The 19,299-nt window shown below is 37.9% G+C and overlaps 2 protein-coding genes across 2 annotated transcripts in view; both read left to right on the top strand.

Moving 5' to 3' along the window:
* LOC311059548 (uncharacterized protein) overlaps positions 1-14,471 on the top strand; it is a gene marked incomplete at both ends in the record, with an annotated part of 37,804 nt that extends 23,333 nt beyond the window's left edge. The window contains 15 exons of the mRNA XM_084077560.1: positions 1,421-1,687; positions 2,897-3,172; positions 4,186-4,464; positions 4,826-5,095; positions 5,294-5,563; positions 6,933-7,205; positions 8,247-8,525; positions 9,249-9,551; positions 10,069-10,329; positions 10,445-10,687; positions 11,286-11,417; positions 11,689-11,707; positions 12,795-12,892; positions 13,071-13,118; positions 14,371-14,471. Coding sequence (XP_083933686.1) covers positions 1,421-1,687; positions 2,897-3,172; positions 4,186-4,464; positions 4,826-5,095; positions 5,294-5,563; positions 6,933-7,205; positions 8,247-8,525; positions 9,249-9,551; positions 10,069-10,329; positions 10,445-10,687; positions 11,286-11,417; positions 11,689-11,707; positions 12,795-12,892; positions 13,071-13,118; positions 14,371-14,471 — 3,119 coding nt within the window. The remainder of the gene's footprint in view (positions 1-1,420; positions 1,688-2,896; positions 3,173-4,185; positions 4,465-4,825; positions 5,096-5,293; positions 5,564-6,932; positions 7,206-8,246; positions 8,526-9,248; positions 9,552-10,068; positions 10,330-10,444; positions 10,688-11,285; positions 11,418-11,688; positions 11,708-12,794; positions 12,893-13,070; positions 13,119-14,370) is intronic.
* LOC311059636 (uncharacterized protein) overlaps positions 1-19,299 on the top strand; it is a 164,712-nt gene that overhangs the window by 51,204 nt on the left and 94,209 nt on the right. The gene's annotated exons all lie outside the window — the stretch shown is intronic.

Here is a 19,299-nt window from a genome sequence, read left to right as displayed (position 1 = left end):
TTTGATGGGTTTACTATTATTTAATTAACTGAATGCCAGATATATGTAGTTAGGTAGTAGCATGTTGTAAATAGTACCGCTGTATTCCTCATCCTTGAAAATGTAGGATTAGTCACCATAATCAAGATCCTAGGTGGTCTAGCACGTGAGTTATTGGTAAAATGACAGCAGGTGGCGGCCATTTTGGAAAATGGCTGCCATGGTTACCACAGGACAAATCTAAATAGTACCACTGTATTCCTCATCCTTGAAAATGTAGGATTAGTCACCAGAATCAAGATCCTAGGTGGTCTAGAACCTGAGTTATTGGTAAAATAACAGCAGGTGGTGGCCATTTTGGAAAATGGCTGCCATGGTTACCACAGGAAAAATCTGCGATGGCCCTATAGCCAAAAATGTTCCTTATGGCATGCTCTAACTGTGTGCCAAATTGCATGCTTTTATCGTAAAGTGCACGATTCCATCAAAATATGGCCCGAAACGCCTGGGCTACTAGGGATTTATTGTGAATTATGATGTAAGAGCCTACACAGATTACAGCGACTCAGTTTATATCTCTGTCTCTGGTGAGTTATACAAACTATACACTATAATTTGTTCGACTACAACTAACAATCAAAAGGTTTATGCAGCTTCCTACAATCACGACTTATTGTTATTACTTATGTTATTTATATGAGACACAATTCAGTTGTATAATTAAAATAATTACACAACTGAAAAATGTGTTATCTCATAGCAAGAGTGTGAGTTTCCGTCCACAAAAACAGCATAGGCTACATGTTACAGTAGGGTATTCCTGGTGTCCATGCTGCTTACAGTAGTTGCTGCTATTGACCAATAACCATCCTAATAGTTAGAAGGATGGGTTAAATACAGAGGATGCATTTCCCCACAAAATGTGGGGTACAAGAGACACTGGGGAGCCAAAAAAAATACTAAAAACCTAAAAAAAAATAAAATCATGGTGTAGCCCCTTTAACTATATGTTACTTCTACAGAGGCACCTGTGCCTGTTCTCAGCAGACAACCTGACTGGCCTCAGTTTTTCATTGGAGAGACTGTTATTCTGAAGTGTACGATACAGGAAGGAAGTGCCTCTGACTGGAAGTACACATGGTGGAAGGATAATAAGCCTGTCAAGCTGTCCAGTGAAGAACCTGAATACAGTTTAGGTCCTTCTCAGACATCCAGTGGTGAATACCAGTGTTTTGGTCGACGCAAGCGTGACCAACAAGATTCCAAGTCCAGCAATACCATCACTGTGTCTATTAAAGGTAGGCTATGGTATTTTTTGTTTAGTTTTTCTTACATTTTCATTTCTTTGTGTAATATCCCTTTTTCAATCCTAGCTGTTTGGAGAAATACTGAGGCTTGGTAGTGACACAGTTCTATTCTATTTCTCTGTCATAAATAACAGCTAAACCAACGACTACACTGAAATCAGACACAACAAGTGTTCTGACATCAGATAGTGTGACCCTCACCTGTACTGTGGAAGACAGTACAGCTTCATGGAAGATCTACTGGTTCAGAGACAACAGACCAGTGAAGGAGACAGATCAGTCAACCTACAGATTCAGACCCTCCAGTGTCTCAGAGAGTGGAAGGTACTCCTGTCGAGGAGGGAGAGGAAACCCACCATCCTACACAATTAACAGTAACACAGTTTATATCTCTGTCTCTGGTGAGTTATATACAAACTATATACTATAATGTGTTTTATTCTTATTAAACAACTATGGTTTATGCCGCTTCCTACATTCACACCCGTTATTCGTTGAGACACAATTGTTGTCAGTTGTACAATTTAAATAATTACACAACTGAATAATGTGTTAGTTACCTTAGCACTGCTGCCTCATAGCAAGAGTGTGGAGTTTACTTGGGGGATATTAGCCAAAAATAGCCGATTTACAAGTTCACAATACGTCGGTGCTACGACACGTTGTGAGCTTGTAGATCGGCTATATTGGTGAAAAGATTTAGCGTAGAGGAGAAAAAGCGGAATATGCGCTCCCCCACTTCTACTACATCCCTACAGACATTTATTACACTACACATAATGTCTTCATTATCATCATCATTATCGTCATCATCATCATCATCATCATCATGTTCAGGTTAACATGAGGTCAGAGGGGTATTGTGTCTGTCGTTTTTGACTAGAAGGCTTCTTGCTACGTTTTCATTTATTTGTGCAATATCTATTTAGATGTGTTTCAATCCTGGCTGTTTGGAGAAATTGGAGAAATACTGAGGCTCAATAATGACAACGTTTTTTTTTCTCATTAATAACAGTTAAACCAAAGACTACGCTGATATCAGACAGAACAAATGTACTGACATCAAATAGTGTGACTCTCACCTGTACTGTGGAAGACAGTACAGCTTCATGGAAGATCTACTGGTACAGAGAAAAAGACAACAGACTAGAGAAGGCGACAGATCAAGATCAGTCAACCTACACATTCAGTCCCTCCAGTGTCTCAGAGAGTGGAAATTACCAGTGTCAAGGAGGGAGAAGAAACCCACCATCCTACACATATTACAGCAACTATGTACATATCTCTGTCTCTGGTGAGTTATATACACAATAATATGTTTGATTCTTATGAAACAACTAACAATCAAAAGGTTTATGCAGCTTCCTACATTCACACCTGTTATTTATATGAGACACAATTCAGTTGTATAATCAAAATAATTACACAACTGAATAATGTGAGTTTCCTCCTACATGCTACAGTAGGATACTCCTGGTGTCCATATGCTGCTTAGTTGCTGCTATTAACCATTAACCATCCTAATAGTTAGAAGGATGGGTTAAATACAGAGGATGCATATCGTCACAAGGATCAATGAAGTAACTTAACTATGTGTGTTACTTCTACAGAGGCACCTGTGCCTGTTCTCAGCAGACAACCTGACTGGCCTCAGTTTTTCATTGGAGAGACTGTTATTCTGAAGTGTACGATGCAGGAAGGAAGTGCCTCTGACTGGAAGTACACATGGTGGAAGGATAATAGCCCTGTCGAGATGTCCAGTGAAGAACCTGAATACAGATTAAGTCCTTCTCAGACATCCAGTGGTGAATACCAGTGTAAAGGTCAACGCAAGCATGACCAACAATATTCCAAGTCCAGCAATACCATCACTGTGTCTTTTAAAGGTAGGCTATAGTATTTTTTGTTTAGTTTTTCCTACCTTTTCATTTCTTTGTGTAATATCCTTTTTTCAATCCTAGCTGTTTGGAGAAATACTGAGGCTCAGTAGTGACACAGTTTTATTCTATTTCTCTGTCATAAATAACAGTTAAACCAAAGACTACGCTGAAATCAGACTCAACAAGTGTTCTGACATCAGATAGTGTGACCCTCACCTGTACTGTGGAAGACAGTACAGCTTCATGGAAGATCTACTGGTACAGAGAGTCCAGAGAAGTGGCTGTGACAGATCAGTCAACCTACACATTCAGACCCTCCAGTGTCTCAGAGAGTGGAAGCTACATGTGTCGAGGAGGGAGAGGAGACCCACTATACTACACATATGACAGCAACTCAGTGTCTATCTCTGTGTCTGGTGAGTTATATACAAACTATATACTATAATGTGTTTGATTCTTATTAAACAACTATGGTTTATGCCGCTTCCTACATTCACACCCGTTATTCGTTGAGGCACAATTGTTGTCAGTTGTATAATGTAAATAATTACACAACTGAATAATGTGTTAGAACTGCTGCCTCATAGCAAGAGTGTAGAGTTTACTTGGGGGACATTAGCCAAAAATAGCCGATTTACAATTTCACAATGCGTCGGTGCTACGACACGTTGTGATCTTGTACTAGATTGGCTATTATTGGTGAAGAGATTTAAAGTAGAGGAGAAAAAGCGGTATATGCACTCCCCCACTTCTACTACATCCCTAATTACATGTATTACACTACACATAATGTCATCATCATCATCATCATCATCATCATCATCATCATGTTCAGGTTAACTTAAGGTCAGGGGGTATTTTGTTATTTTGTCATTTTTGACTAGAAGGCTTCTTGCTACGTTTTCATTTATTTGTGCAATATCTATTTAGATGTGTTTCAATCCTAGCTGTTTGGAGAAATTGGAGAAATACTGAGGCTCAATAATGACAAAGTTTTATTTTATTTATCATAATAACAGTTAAACCAAAGCCTACGCTGATATCAGACAGAACAAGTGTACTGACATCAAATAGTGTGACCCTCACCTGTACTGTGGAAGACAGTACAGCTTCATGGAAGATCTACTGGTATAGAGAGAAAGACAACAGACTAGTGAAGGTGACAGATCAAGATCAGTCAACCTACACATTCAGACCCTCCAGTGTCTCAGAGAGTGGAAATTACCAGTGTCAAGGAGGGAGAAGAAACACACCATCCTTCACATATTACAGCAACAAAGTTCATATCTCTGTCTCTGGTGAGTTATATACAAACTATATACTAGAATATGTTTGATTCTTATGAAACAACTAACAATCAAAAGGTTTATGCAGCTTCCTACATTCACACCTGTTATTTATATACATACACTATTCAGTTGTATAATTCAAATAATTACACAACTGAATAATGTGTTAGCATAGCACTGCCGCCTAGTAGAAAGAGTGTGAGTTTCCTCCTACATGTTACAGTAGGATACTCCTGGTGTCCATATGCTGCTTAGTTGCTGCTATTAACCATTAACCATCCTAATAGTTAGAAGGATGGGTTAAATACAGAGGATGCATTTCCCCACAAGGATCAATGAAGTAACTTAACTCTTTGTGTTACTTCTACAGAGGCACCTGTACCTGTTCTCAGCAGACAACCTTACTGGCCTGCATATTTCATTGGAGAGACTGTTATTCTGAAATGTACGATACGGGAAGGAAGCGCCTCTGACTGGAAGTACACATGGTGGAAGGATAATAACAACATTCCCAGTGAAGAACCTGAATACAGTATAAGTCCTTCTCAGACATCCAGTGGTGAATACCAGTGTAAAGGTCAACGCAAGCATGACCAACAATATTCCAAGTTCAGCAATACCATCACTGTGTCCTTTAAAGGTAGGCTATGGAATACTCTTGACTTTCTACAGTCTGGAGGACCTACTGCTAAAGAGTAGATAGAAATATTGATACAAAACATTTATTTCATAACACATGATCAGTGATCATCATCATCATCAATAACTGTTTTTCTATCAGTTGTTCAGCCTACATTTTTTCATATTTTAAAATAGCTTTTTTTCTCATTAATAACAGTTAAACCAAAGACTACGCTGAAATCAGACACAACAAGTATTCTGACATCTAATAGAGTGACCCTCACCTGTACTGTGGGAGACAGTACAGCTTCATGGAAGATCTACTGGTACAGAGACAGCAGTCCAGTGAAGGTGACAGATCAGTCAACCTACACATTCAGTCCCTCCAGTGTCTCAGAGAGTGGAAGCTACATGTGTCGAGGAGGGAAAGGAGACCCACCATACTACACACATGACAGCAACCCAGTGTCTATCTCTGTCTCTGGTGGTGAGTTATAGACAAACTATATACTCTAATTTGTTTGATTCTCATGAAACAATTCAATTCAATTCAATTCAATTCAATTCAATTCAATTCAATTCAATTCAATTCAATTCAATTCAATTCAATTCAAACATTATTCCAAACAACTAAGAATGAAAAGGTTTAAGTAGTTTCCTGCATACACCTATTACAGAGAAAATATTTTACCTATTGTAAGATTCAGCTTTCAGATGTATAATTAAAATGTGCATTTAGTTTTAACGTAAAACATAGTATATTTTGTGGTATCACTTAAGTATAATAATACTTAATTTATTAGACTCTATATTAAGTGATGACCATGGGTCTGCTGTCATGAACTGAATTTAAACATTGTTCTTCTCTATGTGGCACAGTGGCTATTTGGTTATCACTAGCAACAGTGTGGAGTTTACATGTCCTCCGCATGTCAGGTTTCTTCCTACAAAAAAGATCTAGGCTACTACATGTTAGGGACATACATTCTGCCAGCTGCTCTTGACCAAGGGTAACCTTAGAGTTGGAGCTGGTGTCTATATGCTAGTTGCTGCTATTTAGTCCAGGGGCCAACACTGATATTTTCCACCTGAGGTGGCCTTAAAGTTTTTTTATTTTTTATTCCTACATGTCTCTAGTTTATATTTTACATCTTCCAATTCAGTAGCTTAATGGCAGTTATCACTACCTACCGGCTAATGTATCCGGTAGGAGACACAAAGTAGAATCTTTGTGTCTCCTACCGGAAATACACCCGGGCATCAAATTATAGCGACAAAAAACAAAATATATCCATGTATTCAAGGCTTCATGGGGTGTGCAATTGATAACTTCTCAGATTTTTGGTATTTGCAAAAAGACTGCTTTCCATAAGCTTGTAAAAGTTGACCCTCCTTCGGTCTAGGGTGGTCATAGCTGAATGGGTAGAGAGTCCCCCTGGGAAACTTAAAGGAGGAGTTCACCCAAAACATGATTTATGTTCTATCAATTGCACACCCCATGAAGCCTTGAATACATGGATATATTTTGGTTTTTGATTTTTGATGCCCGGGTGTATTTCCGGTAGGTACTTTGTGTCTCCTACCGGATACATTAGCCGGTTTAGAGTGATTACTGTCATTAAGCTACTGAATTGGAAGATGTATCATACCAAAATATAAACTAGAGACATGTAGGAATACAAAAATACCAAAAATGTACGGCCACCTTAGGTGGTACCAAAATCTGGCTTGGCCCCTGGACTATTAACCATTAACCATCCTAATAGTTAGAAGGATGGGTTAAATACAGAGGATGCATATCGTCACAAGGATCAATAAAGTATTACTAAACTTAACTATGTGTGTTACTTCTACAGACGCTGTGCCTGTTCTCAGCAGACAACCTGACTGGCCTCAGTTTTTCATTGGAGAGACTGTTAATCTGAAGTGTACGATACAGGAAGGAAGTGCCTCTGACTGGAAGTACACATGGAGGATGGATAATAACCCTGTCAATATGCCTAGTGAAGAACCTGAATACAGTTTAAGTCCTTCTCAGACATCCAGTGGTGAATACCAGTGTAGAGGTCAACGCCAACATGACAACCAATATTCCAAGTGGAGCAATCCCATCACTGTGCCCTTTAAAGGTATGCTATCTTGACTTTCATCTTCAGTCTGGAGGTCCTACTGCTAAAGAGTAGATAGAGATAGTGATAGAAAAACATGTATTACATAACACATGACCAGTATCCCCTGTTCAGCCTCCAGACATACAGTACAATATTATGTATATGGTTGACCGGAGTCCCTCAGGGCATTTAGTGATCGACAAGCTCACAACACTGTTGATTGATTGATTGAATGAATATTTTATTAGACAGAAATGTAAAAACAGCATGAGTACAGTCAAACACTTTGTCTAGGTATTAAATTGTTGTGAGCTTGTCGATTTTCTGCGACAATACGGATAGTGGGGACAGTGATAGTGATATGTTTTTTCTTTTACTTCAGGAATGTATTGTTCTGAATGACCATCTCAGCAGAGAGAGTTCAGCCACTGTGTAAACATCATTATCTTATCGGCTGTTTTAATGTAACATTTATTCACATGTGATGTATTAGACACAATTGGATTAGCTGCTTTGAAAAATTGCCCCAAAAAAAGACAAACATAGGTATATGCCTGATGTGAACTTCTAGATCGTCTATTTTCACTATTTTAAAATAATAAAAAACTAACAGTGTTGGACATACAAGGTTTCCACTCAACAGCAAAGATTTACTATAATTTGTTTAATTCTTATGAAACAATTAACAATCAAAAGGTTTAAGCAGCTTCCTATATTCACACCTGTTATTTGCTCAGAGACAATATTTATTTTATTGTATTTTACCTATTGTACAATGTCAGCTTTAAATTGTAAAAATGCTTGTCAGTTCTGTTAGTGATAGAAATACATTTATTACACTACACATACTGTAATGACATAATCACCATTATGTTTAGATTCAGCTTTATTAGTCATACATAATACAAGGTCAGAGGGATATTTAGTTTTCTGTTAGTCTTTCCTACATTTTCTTTTATTTCCCTTTTTTCTGAGATGTTTTTAATCCTAGCTGTTGAGAGAAATACAGAGGTCCAATAGTGACACAGTTTTATTCTATTTCTCTGTGATAAATAACAGCTAAACCAACGACTACGCTGATATCAGACACAAAAAGTGTTCTGACATCAAATAGTGTGACCCTCACCTGTACTGTGGAAGACAGTACAGCTTCATGGAAGATCTACTGGTACAGACACAGCCTACTGTCTGAACCACTGGCTTTGACAGATCAGTCAACATACACATTCAGTCCCTCCAGTGTCTCAGAGAGTGGAAGCTACATGTGTCGAGGAGGGAGAGGAGACCCACCATACTACACACATGACAGCAACTCAGTTTCTATCTCTGTCTCTGGTGGTGAGTTATAAACAAACGATATACTATCATTTGCTTGATTCTCATGAAACATGTTGACCAACATACAGTACAATATATATATGGTTGACCGGAGTCCCTCAGGGCTCTATACCAGTGGTCAACGAGCTCACAACACGTCACAGTGTGATGTGACGTGTTGTGAGCTTGTGAGCTATTTTCTGCGACAATACGGATAGTAGGGACAGTGATAGTGATATGTTTTTACTTTTACTTTAGGAATGTATTGTTCTGAATGACCATCTAAGCGGAGAGAGTTCAGCCACTGTTCATGTAAACATCATTATCTTATCGGCTGCACATTACTTTAGGTGCTGCATGCTTATTTTCGAGTGCTATCGCAAATGGTGTGCCTTTTGGGTCAGCTCCCCTCACTGAAGACTTTTGAGTTGAACACGCTTGAATCTTGCTACAACCAGACTTATCAGCAGGGGAAAAGAAAAGGATGTGTGTGGTGTAGGGTGTAGGGTGTGTGTGAGTGTGTGCATGCATGCGTGCGTGCACATGCTCTTGTGTAGCCTGTGTGTTTTGCACTATTGCAGAGACGAGAACAGTCATAGGAAAAGATTTAGACGTGAAAAAGAAAAGTTTATTTACGTTACATGTCTTTTGTGCAGCCTCCAGGCATTGCATGGAACATTAGACATAATGTCATGTCAAACAGCAAACAATGTTTTTAATCCAAATAAATGTTCTTTCCATCAGATCAACAGCAGTCTGCTCTGAGTGTGTCTCCTCCATGGTTGAGTTCTGGAGCCTCAGTGACTCTGAGCTGTGAAGTTAAAGAATCATCTGCAGACTGGAGGTTCTACTGGTACAGAGCTGTTCCTAAACCATCAGACAACTCCTACACTTATGAGCTCTTACCTGGTAGCCACACTGGGACTGTAGAGGCTTCCTACATCATTCATGATCCTACAGGCACAGGAGGATATGTGTGTAAAGCTGGGAGAGGAGACCCAGTTTATTACACTAGGAACAGTGAACCTCAGTTTGTGTGGTCTGGTGGTGAGTGTGACTCATAATTCATCATTCTTTATTCTAAAACAGGACAGACCATGCAGTGACTGACTGACTGACTGACTGACACTTACGCACGCACCCTCGCTCACTTGCTCACTTGCTCGCTCACTCGTTCACTCTCACTCTCTTCCTCACTTCCTCTGTTTTTTGTATTACATATGTCTTTCTTTCTATTTCTTTTTTTTGCAAACACATGTCTTTCACTCCGCTACATTTCAAATTGAAATATTGTACTTTACACTACATTTCAAAGGACTCTTGGGACCCAAACTTACAAAAATACATTATGAATTAACCACTTAAGCCCTATTCCAAATATAGTGAAAATAACTGATCTGCAAGCTCTTAACGCTGTGACCTTGTAGATCTGCTATTTTCAGTATTTTCGAAAATTTACTTTATCTTTACTTTACTTTATTACTTTGTCCACCACTGTTCTCTGATCTTGTTTAGTTGTAAGACTGCTCTTTGTTTGACCTCTGATCTTTTTTCTTTTTTTTAGATGTTAATTCTTCAGCTTCTCTCACAGTGAGTTCTATCAGAACTCAGCACTTCAACTCTGAGTCTGTCTCACTGAGCTGTGAGGGAAACTCTACTGAATGGAGAGTGAAGAGTTATACTGATCAACTGAATGAGTTTTCATCTGGACGATACATGAATGGATCTACATGGACCAAAACCTTAAATCCAAGAGATAGTGGAGTGTACTGGTGTGAGTCTGGACTGGGAGAGTGCAGCAATGCTGTCAACATCACAGTACATAGTGAGTCCAGTTACTTTATATAGAAATACTGCAGTATTTCTATTCCATCAACTGATAAAAAGCACAATTTTGTATTTGCTCAGTGTCAGTTTTTATCTTCTTAACTGTTTTACAGTTGGTTCTGTCATCTTGGTGAGCCCTGTTTACCCTGTGACTGAGGGACATTCTGTGACTCTTCACTGCAAACAAAGAACATACATGTCACTCTCCAACGTGGACTTCTATAGAAATGAAGAACTGGTCCAAAGTAAAACCAATGGAGAGATGATCATACCTGCTGTCTCTAAGTCTGATGAGGGCTTCTACAAGTGTAAATATTCTGGAGGAGAATCACCACAGAGCTGGATGGCAGTCAGATGTGAGTTTACTGCCAACAATTGCATTTTTTGTTTGTCATTTATTTAAACAATATGCAAATTGTACACTTAACACATTTACTTGTTTCATATACCTTTTTACAAGCTCGCAACACGTCAAACCACAACGCGCTATGAGCTTGTACTAGATCTGCTATTTTCACAATTGTTTTTAATTTCTGACAAAAGAAAATATAAAAAAATCAATTAATTGATATTAAAGGACAGTTTCGCCACTATTTGAAGGCTGTTGTCATCCTTTAGTATGATATCCGTAAATATAAAAAGAATGTGTGAAAAAAGTGGCGAAGCCGTCCTTTAAAAAGAAAATGTACTTTGTAACTTGTACTTACAATATACGTTGTCCACCACTGGATAGATACAGTATAGGAATGTGGAGAAAAAAATGTACTAGGGGAAAATTACCCTTAATAATAATGTCTTCATAACTAAAAGGGAAAACGATGTATTTGTAAACTTATAACAGTCGATGAATCACAATTTCATGAAGCAGTTGATTTAGGCCTACTGTACATATAAAATAAGCTGTTAATTATACTAATCTATCTATTTCAAATGCCATTTCCATTGTCATCATAGTGTCTCAACGTTCAGTGCCTGGATCTGTAGAACAGAGTTCTCTACATGTAGTGGGACTGATTGTTGGCCTTCTTGTTGTGATTCCACTGACCATCTTTCTGCTCCTGCTGTGTCGATACAAAACATCCAAAGGTCAGAACTACTCAGATAGGGATTATACTGTGTGTGTGTGTGTGTGTGTGTGTGTGTGTGTGTGTGTGTGTGTGTGTGTGTGTGTGTGTGTGTGTGTGTGTGTGTGTGTGTGTGTGTGTGTGTGTGTGTGTGTGTGTGTGTGCGCGTGTGTGTGTATACATTATGAAACTCTTACAGTATGTTGTGACACTGAACAGCAGAGGACTGCTTTGTAAGTGTAAAATACTATTTTAACATATTTTGACTATTTCTTTTTTTCTTTTTTTTACAGATCCATGTTGTGCCAGCCGGTAGGTAGAGCTCTTTGTTCTAGGCAGGCCTGGAATTTCATATTTTTTAGGGGCACAGCTCCTGATCTTTTTCAAAGGTGGACGAAGTACTCGGCCCCAGTACTTGAGTATAGATACTCCTTGGTCAAATGTGCTCCACTATAAGTAAAAGTAGCTCAGTCAAAATGTTACTCAAGTAAGAGTAAAAAAGTCATTGCTTTTAAATATACTTAAGTATTCCAAAGTACATGCTTTGAAAAATACTTAAAGTACAAGTAAAAGTAGAAGTACATTTCTTATTTTTATATCAATGAATTGCTGTAATGTTTTCACAATGAATTTATAGGACCTTGCAACTCTTTCAGAGATGTACTAACTCTCTAAAACCACCTGCACTGCATGCACTGATGTGCTTACTTGTAGAACCACTATGTTATACAAAGCCTGCAGAAACACCTATAAAAACATAGAAATGACTGAGGAACTAAATACTTTTACTCCTATACACCCATACAAGATGTAACTAAGAAGCGAGCGGAGGGGGAAGCCAGAAACGCGGCCACTGTGAGAGCAGAAGTTAGGCCAATTACATTTTAGGGAAGAAAAAAAAAACAGCCAACCTAAAGGCCAAACCGCAGCAATGCAACTAGTCGCAACTCCTTGCAACAAAACCATTTTAAGGTCAACCATGCCAATGAAACTCCTTGCAACTGCCATTGGGGGTAATGGTTGCACGTAGTTGCAGATAGTTCCATGTTGCAAGGAGTTGCATGGCGAATCTTTGGTGTGGAGTGGGCTTAAAAGTACTCAGTACTTTACAGCCTTCCGAGAAATGCACTCGAGTAAAAGTAAAATATTTGTCTTGGAAATGTACGCAAGTAAGAGTAATAAGTCTATAAAAAAATCTAATACTCAAGTAAAGTACAGATCCTCAGAATCTGTACTCAAGTACAGTACTCAAGTACATTTACTACGTTACTGTCCACCACTGATCTTTTTCCAAAATGGCCATGGCAGGAAGACCAACAAATCCATATATTTTATATGGATTGCATATGCTTAATTGCATATGCTTAATTTCTGATAAATATTTATCTTTTAATTATAGATCCGTTCAGTCTCAGGGAACCAATCAGGTCTCAGCTACAGACCAGAGGACCAATCAGAGTGGTACTCCTGATGACGTGTACTGCCCACTGCAACACGGTCAGTCTTTGAACCAATCATGATGTCACCAATATGACAAGGATATTTGGTTTCTATTTATAATGTAGAAGTTTAAAGATTAACGTCTGTTTTGAGTCTGAGTTTGAGAATTGAAACCATGTTTGAAATGAAAAATAAATTAAGAACCACATTAATGCTTATTTGTTTGCTTATTTAGGCGACACAAACGTTTATGGAGTAATCAACCTCTCTGACTATGAAAATGGTACAGTATACTTTTTTTAAAATGTCTTAATCTTAATCTCATTTAATTTAAATGAGAGTTCAATAATGTTCAGTAATAATCAATCAATTTCCTTTTTTTTTTTTTTTGTTTGCTTTTAAAATTACAAATTGTTCCGCACAAGACGGTTCTAGTAATAGCCGAATGGTTTCTCTCTCTCTTGGTCCTATCTTCTGCTAGACCCTTTAAGGATCACAGTTGACCTTTTTGTATTTTGGACGACTTGTACCAAATACCAAAAGATAAACTGCGGTCCCAAAAGGGGTTAATCTTCCAGCTGGCACAAGATGGCACAAACGAGTAGCACAATAGAGCACCGAAGCCTGGCATCACTGCCACTAGAGGCCGCATTCCCCCTGGGTCACAGAGTATTTATTCTATTGAAAATCCCTATAGAGAAATCTTAGATCACTGTGTTCCAAAATGTATCCAAAGAGGGAGAATTTTTCTTTATCCAAACACAGACGTTATCAAATATAACTCAATATCATAAACGACACAGAGTCACATACCTGACAGAATCGCCCGGCTGATTTGTTTATTTTTGGAACACAGTTCTTAAATGACACAATCTAAGATTTCTCTATGGGTATTTTCAATAGAAAAAAAAATACTTCCGTGACCCAGGGTTAGTGGGAGTGACTTCAGTACTCTGTTATCATTGCTATCTTCTGACTGACACAGTTGTTATTTTAGTGCCTGGCACCCATGTTGTTTAGATAACAAATGATGTTGCGCCTTAAGCATGTTGGTCTTAAAATGGGGCTGGGCTATGGTCTGACTGTAGCGCAATCAGAATGCCATGAACCCATTTCATCCTGGCTTTCTTTATCTGTCTCAGTGGGCAGCAGTTGGGTTAACAGTCGTCAATACCCAGGCAGAGACAGCATCGTCTCACAGTAATGTGTCTCACATTACTAAACAGCTACTGCTAGATGGTCCCACAATTGATTGGTTTGGTCTCCTCCAATCCGTCATCTAAATAAGAATGAGCTTTCTCTTAAAGTGTAGGGGAAGAGACACTATGATACTGTAGGTGTAATTGATGTATCTCTCTCTCTCTCTCTCTCTCTCTCTCTCTCTCTCTCTCTCTCTCTCTCTCTCTCTCTCTCTCTCTCTCTCTCTCTCTCTCTCTCTCTCTCTCTCTCTCTCTCTCTCTCTCTCTCTCTCTCTCTCTCTCTCTCTCTCTCTCTCTCTCTCTCTCTCTCTCTCTCTCTCTCTCTCTCTCTCTCAGTCCAGGGAGCCAATCAGGCCTCAGCTACAGACCAGATGGCAACTGATGATGTGTACTGCCCACTGCAATACGGTCAGACTTTGAACAATGTCATGTTCTAAAAAGTTCTTCTGACAATGACAACTGGCTCTAATTTGTTTCCAAATTCATGTATAGTTCCTTAAACAATGAATGTCCTTTTTGGAAATACATTAAAGTCTGTTAGTTCATTTTGTGTTTGTTTTGCCTAAATAACTTAATAATTAACCAAATTGAAACCATGTTATAATTAAAAAATAAAATAAGCTTCTCATTAATGCTTATTTGTTTACCTTTAGGTGACACAAGTGACTATGGCGTAATCAACAATGGTACAGTATACCTTTTAAAGATCAAATCCAATGATTTTAATCTCTTTTTTTTTTAGGGGGGGGGGCCTGCTACTGTATGTTTTTAGTTTGATCCATAGATTTGCCATGTTGTTAAAACAGAGACAATCATTTTCACCAACATGATACGTTTTTGATCGCTTCCTACGGGTCTAGAATCTAAATCCTTCTCTTCCCTCTAATTGTGTCACCCACTGCTTAGTAATTACTTATTTAGTAACAGATATTTTTTCACTGAAAATGTATATCAACAGAACAACTTTCATAATGAGAATTCATTAATTCAATCAAATTGGCTATTAATTATGTTTTTTAAAAAGTGAAACGGTTTAATTGTGTTTACAACTAGGAGGATAATTTGTCAAGGGGAATTTGTCATATTTTCAGCAGTTATAACGTTTTGAAAAAGTTTAGAACAAACCTTTTAAAAAACAGGATTGGATCCTTTAATATTCTCATCATGCCATACTGTTCCAAAACTCCAAAAACACTTGATTAGTATCATAAGAGTCCACAAGGCCAAGTGGTTATTGAGGGAATTTCCAGTGAGAAATATCTGTGATCATGTTGAGATGGAATGAAAACTGAACTCAATGAATGACAAAACTCAGACACTTGAATGAAAAAGATGAATACAGTTTTCATATTAAGGAAAAGCAGTGTAGATAAAATGACTATGTATTACTGCATGTTCAATGACAGATTATCCTGTTTTAAATTATGCTGTCACTACACTTTGTTTCAGCTCCTTAGGTCTTAGGACATAGGACAACCCAATGCCACACACCTGGATAAAGTCAAATGTGACTAATATATACGGTCTAAGTGCATTGCAATATAAAGCTCCAGGATAATGTATTTTACCATAAAGAAAAAAAATCTGCATTAATTATATGTATGTTCTTAAATCCACATGTTGTTCATTTAAAGCTGCACTATGTAACTTTCCTCTTTTACCCCGGATTTGAACCCGTCTCTCCTGCACAAGTGCTGACATTTTTACCATTGAGCTAATGGAGCCTGCCTTGCTCAGGGATAAATTGAACCTTGATCTTCAGGTCAAAATGTGTGTAAACAGGATTGTGTCAAAGGTCATGTCTCACCTATAGTCACATGATCTAAATGTCTCAATAGAAGAGCAGGGAGACAAACAACCACCCTAATTATATAAGTTATATTGTATTAACATACTGTAATCCACCATACAGATTGGACAAAATGACATTGTATTCATTTTAAAAAGGTTACATGGTGCTGCTTTAAGATGACATAGTTGTAACCCAACATTGTTCCACCTGACTGTTAATCATCAAGTGTCACGTGTTGAGTTTCATGACAAGCTTAACTGTACATCCATTGCTGTTAATTATTTATCAGAAATTCCTAAAAAAAATATCTTTGCTTATCATTGCTTTTATTTTCATATTTACCATTTGTTTCTTTCTTCATAATGAGTGAGACAAAACCCCAAAGGGATTTGCTTGTTAGTATTATTATTTTCAGCGTGGTTAAAGATGTAAAGATTTGATTCATGGCATGTGACCAGTCTCATGTTGTCATATCAAGATCCATACTTTCTATTGTGTTCTAGGTCTGATCTAGGACCTAATATATATTATAATACTTTTAAACCAGTTAGGACGGATGAAATGAATGTACTGCATGATTGTTTGTCGCCATTAAGAACTGGATAGCCAGCAACTTTCTACAACTAAATGCAGAAAAAGCAGAGGTCCTATATATTGCTCCAGATAGGATTGCTGCAAATGTTGCCAACTGTCTTGGGTCCCTGAACCCAAATGTGTGTTCAAATCTTAGAAACATTTGCATTATATTTGCTCAATCTATACTTTTAGATAAGCACATTAACTCTGTGTCCTGATTGATTGATTGATTGATTGACATTTTTATTAGGCAAAATAATGTAAAACAACACAGTTACATTTATAATACTTTTGTCTAAAAGGTCCGACCAAAAAAGTCCTTGCGGACGTGTTTCCGTTGGGGTCCTGTGCTTGTTTTGATCACCTTAGAAATATCGCTAAACTGAAAGATCTGTTGTTTCACACCCAGAGCTACAAATGATTTGTGTCATCACACCTGGCTTATTGTAATTCTCTTTTAACCTGTCTCTCTAAGACATCTAGTCCAGAATGCTGCTGCCAGGCTGACCAGGTATAAACCCCATTCTGGCCTCCTTGCACTGGCTCCCAGTCAATTGTAGAATCCATTTCAAGGTTCTTGTAATCAGATACAGAGCCCTCCATGGTCAGGCACCTTATGTGACCTGCTCCACCCAAATGTTGCCAGTAGGTCTCTGAGATCCTCATCCTAGGGCCTGCTGCCAGGTTGTCCCTCGTACGAGATTAAAGACTAAAGGTGATCGAGCCTCTGTGAGTTTCGCCCCTAGGTTATGGAATGATCTTCCCTAGATTAATAGATCTGTGTCCTCTGTGGACATCTTTAAATGACTACTCACCTATTCAAACAGGCTATTATAGCTCTTTGTCCTCTTTGTGATTTGTAATAGCTCTTTGTAACTCTTCTCTTACTCTATAGCTATTTGTAATAGCTCTTTGTGTTCCTTTAACTCATACTGGTTGATTGGTTAAATAGTGATTGTTTTATTTTGTCTTTTGATTTTATTATTGATATTTTCTTCTGCTCTTGAACTTGTAAAGCACTCTGTGACTGTCAATGTCTGTGAAAGACATAGGACTAGCTACAAATAAAATGTACTTACCTACTTACAGTACGTAATTTAATTGTTAGATTAGACACTTTGAGAAGCCAGAACACTTTTTTGTCAATGAGATTAATTCTGTTTTCACATTAAACACAGGTATATTTTTTTCCCTAAAATCCTTTTTACATCCGACACCTGTGCCATTCCAGGTCCACAAAGTTATTATGAATTCTTCATAAAATTAAGATAGTTATAGTTAGTTATATGATATTATAGGTACTGGAACAGCACTTGTACAGCTTTTTGTACACAGCCATGTTTAGTGACATTATAGGCCTTACCAGCATAGCAGATAATGGCCGTAATGAGTTTGTTTTGACGCCCACACTGCATTTATGTAAAGATTTTCAATGGCAGAAACCTCAAGATTCACGATTGCTTTATTTGTCTTATTCTTTTTTTAAAGCAGCATCAGAAAAAAACGAGATTATGTTTCTCCTAAAATAAGAAATAAATAGTGACAAAAAAACAAGCATAACCAGATAAAAACAGTATAAAAAACAGAAATGCATGGAGTAAAGTTCTTCTATATGCGTCAGGGGAAACATCACTTCTCTTTCTTCTCTCTTGGTACTTCCCTAATAAGAAACACATACAATCTCCAGATCTCTGAATAGGTTTTCAGATGTACTGGTGGCTCTGTGGCATCATTTTCTTAGCAGTTTTCAAATTTGGCAACAAATTATTCAGCAACACACAACTTAACCCAGACCTGACAGCTGGTGACAGATGATGGGAAAGACTTATTGTAATGTTTGTTGAGAAGACTCCTTCGAGAGACTCATTTGATACTGTTCATAGTACATTACATAAAAAATGTAATAATAAGAATAATATAATGAATAATCAAATATGGCAACAACTGCTACACTTGTATCACTTCTTGATTGCAATGCTGTCATTTTTGCAAATGTGCATTATATGTCCTAGCACGTTATTGCCATCTCCTGGTCAATTTAGTAGTAGCTTATATCCTAGTTTCAAAGTAAAGTCTGTGTGCGTGTCTGTCCTTCTGTCCGTCCGGGTGTCCCCAAGCATTATCTGAGAAACTTCTGACTGATTGGCTCAAACTTTAGAGGTAGGGTATCGTATGTGATTTCTTTGGTTAAAATAAGTGTTAAATAGCTCTTGATTATGATAGTACTCATTGCTATAGGATAAAGAAATACGATTCGCTTTCAAAATGGTCAAAATGCCCTCAATTCCCTCAATACCCTCATATCTGACTAAATACCTCACAAAAGTGATCAACGCCCACAGCCACAATACTAGAGGAAGTCGTCGAGCGACAACATCAGCCCTGCCTCCCAAATGTGGAATGACTGACCCCATTCCTTAAAAAATGTGGATCACTGGCTTCCTTCAAAACAGGCCTGAAAATCCATGAGACTACACGGGGGGTTATACTCACTTTTCCCATAGAAAGGAGAAGGCATTCACTGCCTTCACCCCCCCCCCCTCCCCCTTTATCGAACTCATGTACATATATAGTGTTTTATATTTGTTGATGATATTGTATCTTGATGTTATTTTCTATGTTGATGAATTGAATACATAGGACCTGCTTTTTAAGTGTTTTATTTGTACGTAGTGTTATTTTTTTCTGCATTTTTGTATTGATAGTTTAACTGTGGTGCCACTATATATGACTATGAATTGAATACCAAGGACCTCATTGGAAACAAGACCGCAAGGACTTTTTTGAACAGACCTTTTAGACAAAGTATTTTAAATGTAACTGTGCTGTTTTACATTTTTGCCTAGTAAAGTATTCAATCAATCAAAACCTCAATGGAAATAGGACTACAGGACTTT

The sequence above is a fragment of the Gymnoscopelus microlampas genome (genome assembly GCF_963454915.1).
Source record: "Gymnoscopelus microlampas genome assembly, chromosome: 14".
NCBI classification, from domain to species: domain Eukaryota; kingdom Metazoa; phylum Chordata; class Actinopteri; order Myctophiformes; family Myctophidae; genus Gymnoscopelus; species Gymnoscopelus microlampas.
Note: the sequence above shows the minus strand (reverse complement) of the source record. Positions and strands in the feature narration are given on the sequence as shown.